General features: G+C 65.0%; 2 protein-coding genes across 4 annotated transcripts in view; both read right to left on the bottom strand.

Annotated features, from left to right (window-relative positions):
- The window catches only part of CYTH1 (cytohesin 1), a 15,308-nt gene extending 9,547 nt beyond the window's left edge, over positions 1-5,761 (bottom strand). The window contains exons 1-2 of one of the 3 annotated variants that reach the window (XM_025193373.1): positions 2,030-2,078; positions 845-1,004 (exon numbers count right to left, since the gene is read on the bottom strand). Coding sequence is in view for 2 of the 3 variants with exons in the window: in XM_025193372.1 (XP_025049157.1) it covers positions 5,648-5,675 (28 nt within the window). In the remaining variant the exon portion in view is untranslated. Of the gene's footprint in view, positions 1-844; positions 1,005-2,029; positions 2,090-5,647 lie in introns of those variants that run through there. The other 2 variants (XM_025193372.1, XM_025193370.1) reach the window with 2 other exon arrangements.
- A 7,512-nt stretch (positions 5,762-13,273) lies between these two features.
- Positions 13,274-18,989, bottom strand: part of USP36 (ubiquitin specific peptidase 36) — an 8,269-nt gene continuing 2,553 nt past the window's right edge. Inside the window, 12 exon segments of the mRNA XM_025193374.1 lie at positions 13,274-14,106; positions 14,190-14,305; positions 14,468-14,638; positions 14,956-15,146; positions 15,382-15,500; positions 15,502-15,913; positions 16,291-16,421; positions 16,854-17,522; positions 17,788-17,920; positions 18,115-18,215; positions 18,449-18,589; positions 18,690-18,801. Of these exon segments, the coding sequence (XP_025049159.1) occupies positions 13,975-14,106; positions 14,190-14,305; positions 14,468-14,638; positions 14,956-15,146; positions 15,382-15,500; positions 15,502-15,913; positions 16,291-16,421; positions 16,854-17,522; positions 17,788-17,920; positions 18,115-18,215; positions 18,449-18,589; positions 18,690-18,801 (2,428 nt within the window). The 3' untranslated portion in view covers positions 13,274-13,974.

Here is an 18,989-nt window from a genome sequence, read left to right on the forward strand (position 1 = left end):
CCCCGCAAGGTTTGCTGCCCGCTCCCAACTACCCAGCCGGCCCAGTAAGTCTCAGCGAAGTCCGCCGCAACCCACCACACCGGGACCTCCAGCCGCAGCCCCCTTGGCGCGCCGCGTTATCCCTTTACCCGAGCTACCGGGACCGTCCCAGCTGTCCCGCTCGCCTGCCGAGGGCCCGCAGGGCTCCCCGCGTCTTCCGCCCCCTTCGCATCACAGCCGCTTTGTCAACAGCTTTCGGAAAGTCCCAGCAAGGAGCAAGCAGGGCCTTTGCCCCCAGCCTGCGCCAGGCCCAGCCCGCCGGCCCAGTAGGAAGCAGGACGTTGTACCCTTCCCACCCAGGCTGAACGCCCGCAGGGCCTGAGCTGCTTGGGCCGACCCCCCGCTTCTCAGACCACCGTGCGCCCCAGTGAAACGCTGGAGGCTGGCCCACCGACCCAGGCCTCGCACACCCGTCTGCGGGACACCCTTCCTGGTCCCTGGGGATGGCCTAAGCTAGTAAAAACACCAGTTCTGCAATGGACCTGACCCACAGGTCTGACTTCCTCCTGCCTTCTTAAAACGACCTCGGCTGGCTGCTCCCTGGAAGAGACCGTCTCTGTCCCCATCCATCGCTGCTGCTTTCGGCAGCTCGGTCACAGCTCCCAGGTGCCACCTGCCCGGCTCAGCTGTGCAAACCAGCTCCTGCCTCTGCAAAGACTGATGCCCAGCATCCTTATTCCCCTGCCGCTCTCTGGGTCCTCCAGTCCAGCACACAAACCCCTGCTTCCAAGAAGGCATCGCCGTTCTCTGCTGCTCGCTCTTCCCGCTCCCTCTGAAGCAACCCCCTGTCCATCTCTCCTTTTACCTGCCGCAGCTCAGGACCCCCAGGGCTGCACTCCTGTCCTGAGAGCCTGGACTGCAAATGCCGAGAGCCGCAGAGCATGGGCTGGGCAGCAACCTCCTATGCCATTCGGTCCGGTCTTCACCTTCGCGGGCACCACTGATGCCATACAGCCCGGTCCCTACTGGGGATGCCCCATCTTGAGTCTGGCTGTATCGTTCCCCTCCCACAGCCCAGATGTCTGGAAGCCCCTGGTCCATGCACGGGCAGTCGATGTGCACGTGCCCTGGTGCCCACCCTGCTCCCTCCTGGGTGCTGTCTGTTGAGGATGGCAAGCGCTTTCCTGGTCACCCCGTGTCCTCTGCACCCAGGCCAGCTGCACTCCTCTCTGGGACACAGCCGACAAGAACGACACGGCGCCCTCGAGGAGGTCTTACCGGCGCCTCGTAAGCCAGCAGCGCCAGGTCTCTACCTCTGCGGAAACCACCTCTCCTAACGCAAACCTAGCAGGCCTTTGCCTCTCCCACAGCTGCATCACCATTGTCCTACCACGAACGGGTGCTCCCAGGTGTCCCCTCCGCTCCCCAGCCCCTCGGCACGACCTCCCTGCACCTCTAAACTGCGTCCAGTTCTGTTTGTCTGGACCCCGAGGTCCCCCATCCCCCTGCACCGTCTCCCCAGTGTGGGGCCCTCTCCCTTGTGTCCTCAGCCAGGTCCAGGAGCACGCTTCTCCTTGCGTGGCTGAGCCCGTTAATTACGAGAGATCAGCCCGAGACCAAGCCATTAGCGCCCTCCCTGCAGCCCAGTCCATGGCGCCGGCTGCCCCCTCCCCACAGCCAGCTCCTCGCCCATGTTGCAGACCTGCTGCCACCCCTCCCAGGCAGCACTGTACCGAGGCCCAGAGAGGTGACGTTACCCTCCTGCCACAGCCCCGGCTCTCTTCGTAGCGACACGCTCGACCTGCAAGGGGCCCCACGCTGCATCCACCCGCGCTGCATTTCCCTCTGCACCCCAGACGGCGCGTCCCTCTGAAAGGGGCTGCGACACTTGGCACACCGCTGAGGCGGGACTGCCTGGCCTCCACCTGCCCGGGTCTGCCCCGTGGCACAACACAGGGCTGTGGCAGCTGCTCTCCGCCCCAGGTACCAGCCTGAGCTCCAAACTGCCCATTTGGAGGCTGCCAAGGAGCCCTTGCCTGGATTTACTCACAGCCAGCCCATGCCATTTGCTCCCACACCAGCGCTGTCTGCAGCCTTCTCCCCAGGCACCCCCAGCCCAGCCCTGCCGGTTCCTCTTTCATTTAGGGTCATGTCTGCCTCCGGGACGGTCACGGGTCCTTTGATGACCCCCAGCCTCCAGAGTCAGCACAGGCACTTCCTCAGTCTGGTGCAAGGGTCTCATGGACGAGCTTCCCCATCTGCTGAAATCCCCCCTGCAAAGGTCGTGGCATCTCGTTCCAACACAGTTCCCGGTACTGCTGCCCCCGTGCCCAGGCTTTCCCTGCAGCCGCGGGGCCCAGATGCGACCAAGGCTCTCCCTCCAGGGGAGCCGGGGCTGCCAGGGCCCAGCAATGGCATTCAGGGCAGGATTTGCACCCCTCGCCTTCCTGCTGCACCTGGCTCAGGACCAAGCAGCAACCAGCCCCCCATGACACCACCCTCGCCCGACAGAGGCGGCCCCCAAAGAATTTTTTTTTTTTTTTTTTGTGTGAGAAACCTGCTCCAGAGAAGACCTGCCCGGCGACCAGCCGGGTGCCGGTAATACCATCGGCCACCTAACGAGGGTGGCCCAAAGAGCCCTAAAGACTCTATGTTTTAACAATAGTACCCTCGCCCGACAGCCAAGCAACTGCACCTCCAACCCACGCTCCAGCCCCTCGGCCCGGCCTGCAGGCAGCTCCACCCTTATGAGTCGCCAGGACGGCTTCGCCCCGAGCGCCCCAGGGCACACTCAGCAGCGCCAGGGCTGGCAGCTTCGCCCCACAAGCAGGACTGTCTAGGGAGGAGCCTCCTCACTGGCATCTGGCACCCTGGGGAGAGCCAGGCCGCAGCTGCCCTCCCGGCACAGTCTGCAGCCAGGACTCCTCCAGCATCAGACCTGCCCAGCTCCCAGCTAGCTCTGGCAGGTAGGCATGAGACTGCTGGCTAACGCAGGCAACATCTCCCAGCACGCGTGGCCCTATCGCAGTCCCCCCAGGGGAAAGGCAGCGAGCAGCGCCCTGGGCACCACCGGCTTCCTGACTGCTGAAACACCTCGGGTGCATCTACACACGCGCTTTAATGCACATCAGCCTATTTTAATGTGTATTAATGCATCCTAAACTATGTGTTCTGCTTAACGTGCATTAAGATAGGCTAAGGCGATTAAGCATCACTTTAAAAGCATGCTCTTTAGTTAACGTGCATTAAGACGTCATTCTTCCATTGTACTCGGCCTTAGTGAGGCCGCAGCTGGAGTACTGTGTCCAGTTTTGGGCTCCACAATTCAAAAAGGATGTGGAGAAGCTTGAGAGAGTCCAGAGAAGAGCCACGCGCATGATCAGAGGTCAGGGAAGCAGACCCTACGACGACAGGCTGAGAGCCCTGGGGCTCTTTAGCCTGGAAAAGCGCAGGCTCAGGGGTGATCTGATGGCCACCTACAAGTCTATCAGGGGTGACCACCAGCATCTGGGGGAACGTTTGTTCACCAGAGCGCCCCAAGGGATGACGAGATCGAACGGTCACAAACTCCTCAGTGACCGTTTGAGGCCGGACATAAGGAAGATCTTCTTTACTGTCCGAGCCCCCAAGGTCTGGAATAGACTGCCGCCGAAGGTGGTGCAAGCACCCACTTTGAATGCCTTCAAGAGACATTTGGATGCTTATCTTGCTGGGATCCCATGACCTCAGCTGACTTCCTGCCCCTGGGGCAGGGGGCTGGACTCGATGATCTTCTGAGGTCCCTTCCAGCCCGAATGTCTATGAATCTATGTCTATGAAGACAGGCTAATGCACATTTTCCTAGCAACTCATAAATTATGGAGGGACTAGATTGAATGTGCATTAATGCACATGTAGATGTGCCCTGGACTCAGCAGCAGAGTGGAGGACACTGCCCAGAGGCAGCCCAAGCCCAAGGGGAGCCGGGCCACCAGGTCACCCCCAACACCCCACAGGAGAAACACCCAGGCTAGGGAACAAGCTGGCAGGAAGGGAGGGGACTGCTGGAGACAGGCAGCCCCAAAGCCCCAGAGCTGGGCAGCCTGGAGGTCTCCTCCCACCCCTGGGGCAGACCAGCCAGGGGCCTGCTGCCACAGCAGAGTGTCAGCAGCAGCACAGCCGTGATGAGACACGGGAGCAGGAGCTGTGCCCCCCTCCCCTTGCAGCAACTGATGCACCAAGAGTGACCCTGGGCTCGTGACAGGGACGTCAGCACTGGGAAAGGGGAAGGGAAACCGCAGACGGGGTGGTTTTCCCTGGTGAGGAGCAACAGGACCTTTAACCCCTTCCCGGGAGCCTCCCCGCTGGCACAACCTCCCTGCAGCGATGCCTGCTCGCGGGCACCGACACCCTGCGGTGCCTGCACCCCCAGAGACGCCACACCAGAAGCCTGAGACCATTCCAGTCTCGCACCAAAGCAGACACAGGGCATGGCTGTAGCAGCTGCACTGCAGTGCCAGGGCATCACCCAGTGCTGTCCTGCCCCCTGCAACCCACCCAGGGCAAAGCCCAGTTATGCCCCCCCGATGAAATGCCTGGGGCTGAGCAGGACGCTTACCCCAGTCTGTGACAGTGGCGACCAGACGGGGACCCAGGAGTCCTAGCTGCCCCTGGGCAAGAAGCCTGGCCACACAGCTCTGCTCCCAGCAGCCCTCGAGGCCTCAGGGAAGTCCCGGTGCTGCTCTGGGACAGGCGGGGATTTCACCGCCGTGAAATCCCGTGGTCGAGGGGTGGGCATCCCACCCCTGCTCCACACCAAGCCCTGGCTGCAGGGCACTCAGCAGGCTCCGGCTGGGAGGAGGAGGGTGGACCGGGCATGGGGGCAGTGCTGAGGGGCAGGAGGGCACTTCACGGGCCCGGCACCAGAGCACCTGTGTAGGGCCTGGCTATGCAGCCCACGTGGCAGAGCTCCAAGTCGTGCCCGGCTGCATGCTCCCCAAAGCCAGGGAGAGCGGCCTGCTTCTCCCCAGGCCCGAGCAGCAGAGGCTGAGCTGGGTGGGCGGGTGAGCCCAGACCTGCACCCAGGGGTGCCCGCGGACCAGGGAGAAGGAGGCAGGACAGCCCCGGGCTCCGAGGACATGGGTCTGGCTCCATGCGGCTGCCACGACTGCCCTCTCATGAGCGCACTGAGGCTTGCAGCCATCTCGCCCTGCGCAGACGCACCCCGCCTGGGCAGGGGCCAGGCAGGAACAGGCCCCAGGGTGGGCGAAGGGGCTGGGCATGCACAAACCCTGCCAGCAGCTTGGGGGGGGAAGCACTGACCGGGCCCTGGGGCTTCCCCGTCCCTGACTGGGAGTCCAGGGACAAGCAGCAGCATGCAGGCGTGCCAGCCTGGACCCAGACATGCCCGGGCAGGGCTACAGGCACCTCGGTGTTGTACTAGGGATCAGTGCCCAGCTCCGGCGCCTGCTGGCAGGGCACAAGCAGAAGCCCTGGGGACCGGGGACCCCCAGAGCCCCCAGCATGGCAGGGCACACTGAAGCTGCTGCGGGGGGGGAGAGGAGGGGGGAGCTGTGAGCTTCTTAGGATGGCAGTGCCAGCTCCAACAAGCACAAACCCGAAGCCGCTCCTGCCCCAGGCCCACCCCGGCTGCCCCGCCATGCTGCCCTCTGCCCCAGGCCCAGCTCACCGCTTCCCTGCTCCATGCTAAGCACCATCCTGGCCGGCGCTCCCAGGGCGTCCCAGGCGTGGGGGGACGGAAGTGGGGTCCCCGCGGTTCCAGCCACTTCCTGGAGTGACTCACGGCCGCTGAGCCAATGAGCCACCCGCCGGGATGGGCGTCATCCTGGCTTCCCCGAGCTCGCCTGGCCAACACCCTGTTCCTGCCCCGGCAGGGCCCCGGAGCTCATGCACCATTAACCCCTCTGCTCCCCCCCCCGCCCAGCCGGCTCCCCGGCAGCCCCAGGACATGCGCCCCCACGGAGCCAGGAATGGCTCCAGCCCCAGGGGCAGTGCAGGGTGGGCTTGGAGGGAAGAGGGAACACCTGGGAGAGCTGGGCAGGGACCCCGTGCTCCGGCCTCGGCCTCTGCCCTGCCCTGCCCCCCGCCTCCCTGCAGGCCTGGCCAAGCCTGGGGGATCCCCCAGCCTAGCACCCTGGCCTGACTCCAGGGGGATGGTCCTGAGCCCAGGGGCTGGGGAAGCGGAGGGGACTGGTTTCATCACATCAGAGCCAGGTGGGAAGCCCTGTCTAAGCCTGGCTGGAAGGAGCTAGTGAAACACGCTCCAGAGATCCCGGGTGGTGGCCGTGCCCCATGGCAGAGGCAGGTGCAGCCCACGCCGCAGGTGGGCATGCGAGGGGGACAAGCGCCAACCGGCGGGGCCCCCCAGCCCCAAGCCCAGGCACAAGGCAGTTAACCGGCGCTAGCCCCGGGCCCAGGCCGCCGGCCCCGCCTGCTCTTCCTTCCTCCCTGCAACACAGCACTTTGCTGGCACAGGGGCCCTGCTCCGGCACATGGCAGCCCAGGCACAGCCCTGTCCCGAGTCCCCGGTGCCGGCACCAACCACACACCTGCCCTGTGGCTCGCCAGCCCTGTCCCTGTCCTGGATGGTTCTCCATCCCCAGGGCCAGCTGTGCCATCGATCCCACGATCGACCTGCAGGCGCCGGCTGTGCCCTCCTGCCCACAGGCACCAAGGGGCATGGCCCAGGCCGGGTCCCATGCCCAGACACAGGCCGTCTCTGCTCCCTCTCGGGACCCAGGCCCCTCCTGGAGTACAAGGACAGCTATTTGATGCCTCGACCAGGCTCCCCCCATGCACCACGGCTCCAAGTGCTGCCAAGCGCCCAGCCCAGGGTCTCTCGGGCTCATGGACCCCCAGGCCTCTGGCTGCTGGCAGAGGCAGCGCAGCACAGGCCTGGGGTCCCCGGGCACCAGCCCAGAGCCCCGGCCCACTGCCCCCTCTCACCCTTGCTCCACGTCAGCAACTAGGCTCAGGGCAGCCTGGCAGGGAGGGTGAGCTGCAGCTCTGGGGCAGCACAGATGCGTGGGAGCTACGGGAGGGTCTGGCTCTCCCTGGCAGGTGGTAAAAGCCAAAGGCTTAACCTGGCTTGTGACAACCCTGAGCCAGGATGGCATCCCTGCCCCTGCTAGACACACAGGGCCCCCCGGACACTTCCCCCAGCTCATGCAATGCCTGCTGTTGAGGCTGGAGAAGCAGAGGCTTCAGAGAAGGGCTAAGGAGACCAGGGCTGGAGCAAGCCTACCAGGGCTTCATGGCATGCTCCCCGCTTCCTGGCATCATTAATGACCTCTACTCTCCTGGAAAACAAAGACCCTCTCAAGGAAGCCGTGGGGACAACCCTGTCCTGGCTGGCAGGCAGCCCCCACCCTGCAGCTAGAGGCCACCAAACTCTTATCCTCACACACTGCATAGCACGCGTCTGGCTTTGCACAAATGGGCTGGTGCATGGGCCCTGCTGCAAGGCGCAGGGGCCGGGGACCCTTGAGCATCTGCAGGCATGAGGGCAGGGAAGGGCCCTGGCCATGCACGGTACCAGGCAGTGCCGCAGTCCCCAGCCCCAACAGCTGGGCCCAGCACCTGCTCAGAGGCATGCACCGCTCCTGACTCCTTCCGGCCCCACCTCGGCACTATGGGGACCAGACACCACATCCTGTTTTCACTGCACCGCTTGCACACCCCAGGCTTGCGTCAGCACCGTCCTTCCCGCCGGCAGCCCCACGGGGCCAGCACATGCCTGCCATGGGGCAACTTCCAGGACAGCCAGGCTCTGCCCAGGCCCCATGCCGCCAGGCTGCTCAGCCCTATCCCCACCAGACCCGTCTCCAAGGCACATTCAGGCGCAGCTCCTGGGCCCTCGCAAGCCAGAAGCCCCTTCTGCCTGGCTGCTGGGCTGAAACAGCAGCCCTGGAGCATGCAGCCCTGCCAGCCTGGGTGCTAGAGCCCCTCGGCACCGTGCGCCAAGTGTCGGACGTGCCCAGCCGACCGCCCCCACGGTGCCGCACTGCACCTACCTGCCTTGGCTGTCACCGAGGGGCAGAGGAAGGCCTGGAAGCTTGAGGCACAGAGCTCACTGACTGTCCCCATGCCGCAGGCCCCGGCGCGGCGACCCCGGCACCTCCGGAGCCAGTTGGGAGCCGCACGGGAGGCCCCGGCGGTTCCCAGGACGGGGATGGGGAGCTGTCTCCCCACCCTGGCAGCGGGAGGGAGACAGGGACGCAGACAGAGGATTCCCCGATCTGGCTGGAGCAGAAGGAGCGAAGCGCCGGCAGCTGGAAGCTCCCCGCTGGAGGAGCCCACGCACGCGCCCAGCCAATCCCGGCTCCCTGCCGGGCGCTTGCCAGGGCCCCGATCCACCCGGCTGGGAGCCTCCAGGCAGCAGCCCCTCCAGGCCCCGCGTCCTGCCCTGCCGGCCCGTGCACCCCGGGGCGGAGGGGCGGGGGGGTGCTTGCAGCCGGGTATTTTTAGATCCGGCTTATCCTTCAGTACCGGCGCTTCCAGCATCCAGGGAGCCAACGGTTGCATAGCAACCGCGCTGCAGAAAAGGAAGGTGCAGAAACGACACCGCTGAAGGAGGGAGGGAGGGAGGGAGGGAAGGAAGTGGGGCTGGGGGGCCAGCGCGCCCTCGCTGGCTCCGCCAGCCTCAGGGGAGGGGGCACAAGCAGCCCCCAGGGACCTGGCATGCCCAGGGCAGGGTCTGCTGGGCACAGCCCGGCTCTGCAGCTTTACAGGGGGATGCTGTGCGGGTCCTCGCCCAGCCTGCTGCTCCCCAGGGAAGCAGGAGGGTGCCTTGGGGCACGCTCCATCTGCCCTGGGGACGCTCAGCATGGCTGGAGGGCCTGGGGCTCTGGCTGGAGAGCCAGGCGGGTGCCCAGGCACGGACCTGGGCTGCACCCCTGCCCACCCAGGCTCCCCCTACCCCTAGGTGCAGACGACATCTCCCTCCCAAAATGGGTCCTCGCTGAGCTGAGTCCCGGGCCCAGAGCTGGACGTGGCCTGGGCCCCAGAGCCGAGGCAGGGGCCACTCACCTGGTCACCGACCGCCTGCTGCAGCCGCCGGAGCACACGAGACGCGAACCCCAGCATGCCAGGCAGGAGCATGGCCAGGAGCACCAGCTGCAGGTGCCCCCGGGCATGGGCCTTGACCCAGGACTGGCCGGAGGGCTGCAGGGCACTGTCCAGCCACTGCGACTGGCCAGCAGATTGCTTTTTCTGGGCTGCTGCCGCCGGCTCGCAGGCTGAAGGGAAGGCCGAGCATGCCATGCTGAGCTCCGGCATGTGGGCAATGAGCTGCCTCCTGGCTCGGGGCCCTGTCTGCCCTCCCCACACCCTCGGGCCTGCAGAGCTTGAGAGGGTAAAGCACAGAGCTCCAGGGACCCCGATGCCAGCCCCACGCCCCATCCGCTCTGCCCTGGCCAGCCGAGGACCCCAGCAACGCCAACAGGCTGGCAGGAATAGCAGCTCCCAGACAGGGACAGCCCCAGCCCTCCCTCGGCAACGGGTGGATACTCACATGACCCTGCTCCCGGCACTGACGATGCCAGCTGGAATAGGCAGAGAGCGGGCTTCCCCGCTGCCTCCGCACCTAGCTAAACCCCGCAGGAGCAAGGCCCAGGGCTCCATGCTGCTCCGTTGCAGCCAATGCACCCCCTGCATCCCTGTGTTGCCCGCTACACACCCTCATCCCTCCTGCAGCCAAGGCCCGGGGGGCGCAGAGCTGGCCAGGGCCTCAGAGCATCTGCTGGGCCACCCCTGCCACAGCAGCAGGAGAGGGGGTGTCTGGTGCCTGGAGAGGAGGAGGAGAAGATGGCAAGCTGCCCCCTGCCTGGGAACAGCTGGGGGCACCTGCCAGGCTCAAACTGCCCCTGGGCTGAGGGTCTTGGGCCTCCAAGCTGCAGGAGGGCACCAAGGAGGGACATGAGCTCCACACAGCCCTGTCCCGGCAGCACAAGGAGCAGGCAGCGTTGAAGGTGGCAGGTGTGCTACCTGCGGGGGCACCCTCGGGTGCAGGAAGCTGCGGGCACGGGGCCGGGAGTCCCAGCACCGCCAAAGCGTGCAGGCCTGCACTTGAGCACTTGCCTGCCTTGCTGGAACCAGCTGAAGAGGGACACCCGGGCAGGCTGTGCTTCAGCCTGGTCATCATGCACGACCAGGTCCTGGCATCAAGTCCCTTGTATGGCCTCAGCCCCAGCGTGGGGTCACCCAGGCCTGGGAAGCTGGGGGCCTCCTGGCACGGCTGCAGCCCCTGCGGGTGCCGCTGGAGCAGGGCTCATGGCCGCCAGCTGCACAGCAGCAGGGGGAGACCCCAGGGCCTGCAGCCCCCTCCCCTGCCCAGGGGAAGCAGGGCCAGACCTGCCTGCTATGCCTGGGCTTCCCTATGCCTGCAGCACCAGGCCCTCCCCTCTTCCCGAGACCCTAATCCCTGCTGTAATCCTGCAGGATCAGGGCTGCCTGCGCTCTGCTCTGCGGCACCAACCCCCACCCGGCACCCCCAGGCCGAGGGAAGGGGCACGGGGCCAGACCTGAGCTCTGCCCGTTAGGCAGACTGACCCTACGAGGCGACCAGGCGCCGGTCCCATGCCAGCCCCAGCCCAGCCAGCACAGCAGCCCCAGACTGGCCCCCACATGAGTGCCTGGGCACGGAGGGCATCTCTGAGCCCCCCCCCCCAGATCAGTGGGTCAGGAGTGGCTGTGAGAAGAGGGCTGCCGCCCTTCCCAGTAGCAGGTGCGGGGAAGGAGGAGCCCACGTCCCTGCCACCAGGCCTGACCCAGGGATTTGCTCTGTGCTGCGGCAGATGGCTGGGAAGGTCAAACCCCGCCGGTGCAGCCAGGCAGGAGCTACAGCATCAGCAAAACCCCCACCCGTGGCACCAGCAGGGACCCCACCCCGTGTGCCCACCCTCACCCTGTCCTGCCCTGGGACAGACCGAGTCCAGTAGGGGTCTGCTCCGAGGAGCCAGAAACTGATTTGCAAGCACACGTGCCGGGGTGAGCCTGGCCCGGCTTCCGGCTGCGCAGGGGCCTGCCGCAAGAAAAGCCCGCGGCCGCTCTCTGGCGAACGGCTGCTTTCAACGGTGCCCACGTGGGGGGCCCCTGGCCGCGCACACACACCCTGGGGAAGCCCCGTGCTGCATCAGTGAGCACACCACCCCCGAAACACAGCCAGCTCTGGGTGGGACGCAACAGCCACCTCGCCGTGCACTGCACCACGCTTTTAAACAGGAAGGGCAGGCGCACGCTGGCCTGGCGGTGTGGGAGCCCTTGGCGGGGCACGGCCCCGCTGGCATCTATCTGCAGGGTCCCAGCAGAGGCGGCGAGCTGAGCACCAGGCCTCGGCTTTGCCTCTCACCGTGCTCAGCCTGACAGCACCGGCGGTGCAGCCCCAACGCCCACGGCACCCAGGCATCTCCCACGAGAGGAGCTGCTCCAGAGGCGCCGGCCCCAGGCAGCGAGCAGTGCAGCCCCACTGTCCCCGGGACGGGCTGGGTCATGGTGCCGGGGGGGGGCTGGGGCTTGGAGGCCCCCAGCCGCAGCATGCGCTGGCCCACAGCTTCGAGCAAACGATGTTAGGGAGGAGCCCGGCTCCAGCCCGGGCAGCTCACAGAGGCCTGGTGAAGGTCACATGTGGCAAATGCAAAGCACACGGGACACCATGGCGGGGCCGGCAACATGGGGCAGCAGTGCCCGCAGACATCCAGGAAGAGGGCAGCGCAGGGAGGGGAGGTCTGACGGCAGCCGCCCCCGCACCTCCCCGGTTTCCCAACTTGTTGGTCAGGGAAGGGGAAGCTCCACATCCCCCGGGGCCACGGGCCCTGTCCCCATGTCAACCGGCGTCAGGGCTGGCAGTGCCCCGTCACCCTGGGGAAGAGGAATCGAGAGGAGGCACACGGCTGCGCTGGGGCCCGGCGTGGGGCTGGGTGTGGGAGCAGCTGCAGAGGATGTGGGCTCTGTTTCGTGAGGGCGAGCCGCCCCCCCTGCTCCGATGCAGATCAGCCCCGGCGCGGCGCGGCGCGGCGCGGCGCGGCACGGCACGGCACGGCACGGAGGGCGCAGGGACGAGCAGCAAGAGAAAGGAGCCTGAGCGTGCTGTCAGGCCCACCCTGAGAAGGCTTATAAATAAAAAAAGAGGCGAGCAGGCATCTTTTACTATTCTTTTAAGAAATGAAAAATAAATCAGTTCAGATCGTTGAACAGGCGTCTCTCGCAAAATGGCTTTTTTGTTTTTAAACTGATTGGCAAATTTGAAAACATTAAAGTAGAAGTGTCTCCTTAAAGATTTGTGCAGAAGTTTCACAAGATGCATCATTTAACGCGTGGTGTAGACGGTGTATAGTCATGGGATAATGGCTGCTTATTTTTTGGAACAAGATGCAAACCCGTATGCCAGTAAAAACCAGACTCCTGAACTACAAAGGCAAACGTAAGGGCTGCGTCGGGACGTGGATACAGGGGCTGCAAACCCTTGCTGCGTGGGCAGTAGGCAGCCTCGTGGGTGAGGCACCAGACCAGGACTCAAGAAACTTGGATGCCGTTTCAAGATCTGGTACTGGCGGCTGGGCGACCTTGGGACAGTCGCAGCATTGCTCTGCATCTCCGTTCCCCATTGTGAAATGGGGGTAATGGTATTGGCCTCCCAGGTGAAACCAGCTATCTGTGAAAGCTGGGCACTGCTGATATCTCATCCAACCCAAACTGGAAAGAATCAAAGAAACTCCTCAAAACCAGTCGGGATGATTTGTGCACATTCATGGTTTTAAAGCAGGTTACAGGTAGAACGACGATATTACTTCAGTGCAAGTCCTCCTTTCATCGTGCTGCGACGTGCTGACTCAAACAAGCCACGTCAACATCTTGAAAGTCCTCTAATAACGCTATCGAAGGAAGCGGAACGTGTGCGATGAGCGGACGTTTGGTCAAATCAAACCAAACTAAGGTGTCAGCCTGCAGTAGCAATTCGTAGGCCATTTTCATTCCACAACAGCTGGGGATTGCCCCCGTGTCTGAACGGGTGGTAAGGGAGGCTCCAGGTAAAGGTGTTAGCGTTTGCTGCACCAGATGTATTGCAGACACCAACCAGAGGCTACACTGGACAAAAGTGTGTGCCATTGTGCGACTCCTTGTTGAGGGAGAAGTGCATCCCAACTATAACCCTTAAAAAATCGTGACATGGCCGTCTTGATTTATTCCCTTGCAAAGAGACTGCAGCCAGGGAGGAGTCCGTTGTGGAAGAGAGGCTGGCCCTGGCCCCAGCCCCGCTCCCGGCCCTTCAGCCCCAGGCAGGAGGCGCAGGCAGGACTCGCAAAACCCATTACTTTATTGCACCAGGATTTGGCAACAGCCGAGGACGGTTCCTGGCCCCGGGGGGCGGTGCAAAACTCAGCCATTTACAGGTATCTACACATGTACAGCGGCAGGGCATGGAGCCCCGCAGCAGGGCAGGGGAGGGACAGAAATCGAGGCTTTTCTCTATGTACAGACTGGAGAATGAAGCACCTCCTGCCCATGAACCCCTCATCTGCTCTTTGGCTGACAGAGGCAGTGCACAGGGGTAGTGAGATCGGAGACAAATGCACCGCAGCGCTGCCAGCCATGCACGGCTACAGGGAGAGGATGGGGACCCCCGGGCAGCAGGGCCCTCCGGAGCAGCACAGCAGCCCTGTGCCGAGACACTGGTCCTTGGTGGATGGGCTGAATGGGGGTGGGGGAGCCTGGTACCATCCTGCTGCCCCACGCCCAGCCGGAGGGCAGCAGGGCAAGGGGGGCACAGCTGGGCTGGAGGGAGTAGCACTGACCAGCCTGCAGCTCCCCGCCAGGGCAGAGCCTAGGCCCCTGGCGCCAGCCCAAGGGGTTGTGCCAGAGCCTGGCCCTGCCAGTGAAGCACGTAGTGGGGCAGAGACCAGGCAGCAGCAGCAGCAATGGGGACCCCGGGGTGGGCCTGCCGTGCAGCCCGGCCCCCACGTTGGGGCTGCAGGGCAGGTGGCCGCAGGCACCCCCACCTCAGAGCCGGTAGCTGAGGCTGGCGGCCTTGGCCGGGTGCGTCACAGACCAGAAGTTGCGCTTGTTCTGCAGTTTCTGGAAGGCGTTGAAACTCCTCCTCCGCTCCCGCTTCAGCTTCTTGATCTTCTTCACCTGCAGAAGGGCAGAGGTGGGTTGGAGCAGGGACCCATAGCCCCCTCCCCCTCCCGCCTCCAGCCCAGGAGCACCAGACTCACCTTCCCTCTGTCAAACTCTTCGTCCCACTCGTCAAGGACGGTTGCACTACGGGCCCAGGTTGCATCCTGGATGGCGTCCCGGCTCACAGCGGACGCCTGGCCCTCCCATGTCAGCACTGCAGGGTAGAGCCAGGTGTCAGGGGCAGTCGCCACACAGCCACAGCTCCCCTGCCTGGTGTCCAGCACCAGGGCCCAGGTGCTCATGCCCAGGCTTTACTGCAGGCACCTGGAGAGTGAGGGCCGGTGCTACATGCCCCAGCTCAGGCACCAGGCCTTACCTTGCTTCCCGTACGCTTTGTCCAGGGAATCCCGGAGCAGCTCCTGTACTGTGCTGTGCTCCTCCTGGCCCTGCCAGGCTGCCCTGGCCCCTGTGCCCTTCTCGGGGCTTGGGGCGGTGGGGCAGTGCTTGCACCCGTCTCTGACCTGGCTGTCCCAGGTGAACACTGGCACTGTGGAGAACATGGGTGAGAGCACACAGGCAGATATAGGCTGGCCCCAGCTGTGGTGCTCGGGCTGGGCTGCCTCCCCCACACTGCTTCACTACCCTTGACCCCAAAGTGCCAGCACCTGGAGTCCAGGAAGGCCGGGGCCGGCTCTGCTCACAGCAAAGAGCCAAGCTCAGACCCCAGCAGCCTCCCGCCCAGGAAGGGAAGCAGGAAACAGTGCTCAGCACAGCCTTCTGCCTCTGCTGGAGGCCACAGATGAGCGGCCTGGAGCCAAGCCCTGCATCAGGGGAGCGTGCAGGCAGAGGCGCAGCAGCTGCTACCTGAAGCGCTGTCCACATGACAGAGGCCGTTTGCAGCCGGCTGCTCAGAGGCAGGCTGGGGGGACAGGCTGCTGACGCTCTCCCTCTTCTTGCACTTCCGATGCTCGCTCTCGCCAGCCGTCCCTGCATCCTGCGGCTTTACCCGCCTGGGCTCCACAGCCCTGGTCTCTGCCTCGTCCCAGGCAGAGCAGCTGCCGGGGGACAGGACATGAGTTAGAGCAATGAGATGGTGCCTGGTGTTGCCTTACCCCTCCAAGCACCCAGGCTGCAAGGGGGTGTCTCCCTGCCCCCCAGGAAGGGGGAGCCCTGTTGGAGCCCCAGCCCTGCCCCCCAGGGCCAGGCCAAACTACTGCAGTGCTGACCCCTGGGTTGGGAGCACGTCCCTAAGGGATGCCTGGTGGGGGCAATGCCCAGTGGTGCCTGCACCTGCTCAGCAGCGAGGTCCCCAGGCTACGTCCTTCCTCCACATCTCGCTTCTTCTTCTTCCTCTTTCGGGGGGAGCTGGTCCGAGAGCCCGCCGGGCTGCTGGGATCCAGTGGCGGGGGGGCGGGGGTGGGGGGGGGCCCTGTGTTCGCCCCCCAGCCCCTCTCTCTTCCAGCTATCTGTCTTCTTTGTGGCTGCTCCCTTCTCCTGAGACACGGGGCGCTGGTCCTGCTCCATGTGCTTCCTTTTGCGGGGCGGGCTGCAGAGCCCCAAGCCCCCACTGCCCAGGCCAGGGCTGGTGGCACTGCCCTCCACCCCCAGACGGTGCTTCCGCCGCTTCTTTTTGGAGCCAGGGAGGGTCCTGGTGGGCCCCGGCTCTTGACCCTGGGACAGGGGGTGCTGTGGAGGGAGGGCAGGGGGGGCGGAGGCCGGGAGGTGAGAGCGAGCACTGGGGGGGGACGGGGAGTCTGAGCTGGGGAGGGAGCTGCTGGCAGGCTTCAGAGGAGCTGGAGGTTTGGGAGCAGATGAGGATGACCTAGAGAGGGAGACACAGGCCAACACGGTCCTTTGAGGGGCCATCCTGAGGGCAGCCCCTCCTCCTGGCCCACCCACCAGCCTCAGGCAAGCTGGGTCTGCACCAGGACCTGCCACGCAGGGGACAGTGCCCGTGGGGTCAGCCCCACCTTGGCCAGAGCATCCAGGACAGAACGAGACCAGTGGGACCCCAGGATGAGCAGGGCGGCTGCTTCTAGGGAGACACGGGCGCAGTGCTCTGCCCAGCCAGCTCTGGTGCAGGGCTCATTCCAACATCCTCTGGGGTCTGCTCTAGGTCCAGGCCCAGCCCCAGGTGCACGGGGCTGCTTGGGACCGAGGGGCAGGCTCGGCGGGCGGGGGCACAGCAGCACCGCTTACCTGGGCTTGCCAGGAGGCCAGGGAGAGGCGGAGGCGGGGTGGGTCGTGGCCATAGGGGAGGTGTGGTTGGCAAAAGGTGGGTGCGGCTGCGTGCGGCGGTCACTTCCGCTCGCCCTCCGCGGGGTGTTGCCCTGCAGTTATTGACGGGAAGGGGCAGGGGGAGGGGGAAGCGGGTGAGAGAAGAAGAATCAGAAGAAGTGATCGCAGTTAGAAAACACAAAGGAAGAGAGGAAGGAAGGAAACGTAATCAAGCAGAGCTGCTACCGGGCCAGCCACCCCCTGTGCGCCATGGCACCCCATAGGGCAGCACCAGGTGCCATGTCCCAAACAGGGCTGAGCCACGGCCAGGTGCAGGCAGGCCGGCAGGGCCCCCACTGCTAGGAAGCCGGCACAGCAAGTCACTTGGAGCGGGCACCATTCATGGGTGCCCCCTGGCAGGGGAGTGCCCCGATGTGGGCCGGGCCCAGCCCTCCACTAGACCCAGCCACGACCCCCGCGTGCTGCTGGGGAGCGGTGTCCCCTGTCCCCGACCACCAGTGCAGCAGGGACAGGCCCCTACCCACCTTCTTGGCCGAGAGAGCCAGCTTCTTTGCGGGCGGTGGGGACATGGTGCTGCTCAGCTCCAGCGCGACGTTGGCCAGCAGTGGGGACTTCATCTTTGCCAGCTTGACGTCCTCGGGGCCAGCCGTCTCGGCATCCGACTCGGCCTGGCCGCAGTCTGTGTCCACAGGGGCGCAGAAGCTGCCGGCACGGCTCTTGGCCTTGGGAGGCCCCTTGGGCGAGTCACCCAGGGTGCCGTGCGCGGGGCTGGCCGGGCTGCTGCGGCTGCGGTCCCGCTCCTGGGGCTCGGGGCTGCCCCTGCTGCCCGTGGGCTCCTGGCTGCTGGCAGCTGACCGCACGGGCAGCTTGGGTGAGGGTGGTGACAGCGACTCCTTGCTCCCCCACGAGCTCTGCTTGGCGACCTCCGGCTTGGCCCCGCCAGTGTCCCGAGTGGCCTTGGGCAGCGTGTGCTGCTGCGGTGCAGCGAGCAGCTTCTTGGGCCTCCTGCCCGGCTCCTCCGGTGCCATGGGGACAGGCCTGGGAGCCAGCTTGGACGAGGGGGACCCCACTGGGCTCTTGGGCTGCATGGTCCCATTCTGCAGCTTGGGCCCCATCCCGAACGTGCTCCGGGCCACCGGTACGCCCATCTCCTCCGCTCCTGGAGACTTCTTCCCCTGCGGCACATCTGGCCTCTAGCCAGAGCCATGGCAGAGCCGGGTTAGTGGGGGAATATCAGGGAGCTGGACCCCACTAGGGCAGGCCACAGGATGCAGCCAGGGCTGCAAGCTCAAGGCAGTGCAGGCTCCCCCTGGCCCCCCGTGCTTGCAGAGATGCCTGCTCTCCCCAGAGCAACGTGCGCAGCTCAGCTGCTCCCACCCAGGGCCCCATCGTGGTGAGCTCAGGCCTCAGCCAGCTCCATCCTAGCCCCCCAGAGCTGCCAGGGAGCCTGGCACTCACTTTGCCAATCAGCGGCGAGGAGAGGGGCCCGTTGGCAACGGCCTTCTTGATCTGGTCGACACCAGTGCGGCCGGGCAGGGTGGAAGCAGTCTTGGCAGGGGGGCCCTCAGGGCTCTTCCGGGGGCCTGGGATCCTGAGGGGGCACCGAAGGCATGGAGGATGCCCTGTGCTAGCAGGGCCCGACAGACCCCCCACCTGCTCCCGACATCAGCCAGAGGCCCGGTAGGGGAAACCCGGACACCGCACCCCCAGCTCCCGAGCACTGTGACCACTTGCTGGGAAGAGGCAGACACGGTGGGTGCAGAACCCGGCCCATCGCTCACTCACCTCAGGTAGAAGAGCACGTAGGCCTGCTGGTTGAGGACCACCTTGATGTTGCTGGCATGGACCAGGGAGTCGTTCATTTGGTACCACTGCCCATTGCTGGCCTGGGGAGGGGTGCAGAAGACATCATCAGGCAGGGAAGAATGGGCCTGCCTGGGATCACCTTGAAAATCTGCCTCACCGCAACCCCAGGACCTGTTGGCTGGAGCTAGCTAGGGTCACAGCACGCGCTCTGTCCAGGCTGGCAGGGTGGGAGAACCCCTGCCCATTACACCAGCCCTCTGGGCATCTCCGTGCTCCAGCACATGCCCGTTCCCCAGCTGCACCAGAGACCCACCTTCACATAGCAATAGTAGTGCCCCGCGTGACAGCTGTACCCCGAATGCACCAGCACCGCGTAGAGGCTGTACATGACCGGGTCGCCGCTGCTCTGGGACATGTAGGGTCGGATGTTCAGGAACTCGGGGTAGCCCACGTCCTGCACAGAAGGATGACACGGAGGAAGTGCAAGAGTGAGACGCGTCCTGGGCCCTCCTCCTGGACAGCAGGATGCACCCCACCCAGCCCCAGCCCCCCACCTTGGTGATCTTGCCCCCGCTGAAGTTGGCAAAGCGCTTGAGGGAGAGCGTGAGGACGTTGGAAGCGCGGTGGATGGTGAAGCGCTTGCTGGCCGGCACCTTCTTCTTGCACCTGTGCAGGAAGACACAGGTCACCCGGTGCCCTTGCCCTAGCCCTGCTGCTGCCAGCCATGCCAGGCAGGGAGCCTGCAGAGCCAGTCAGGACCCCAGGCACTGTGATTCATAGATTCACAGATGTTAGGGTCGGAAGGGACCTCTATAGATCATTGAGTCCGACCCCCTGCATAAGCAGGAAAGAGT

This window comes from Alligator sinensis, unplaced genomic scaffold (genome assembly GCF_000455745.1).
Source record: "Alligator sinensis unplaced genomic scaffold, ASM45574v1 scaffold1565_1, whole genome shotgun sequence".
Lineage (NCBI taxonomy): Eukaryota > Metazoa > Chordata > Crocodylia > Alligatoridae > Alligator > Alligator sinensis.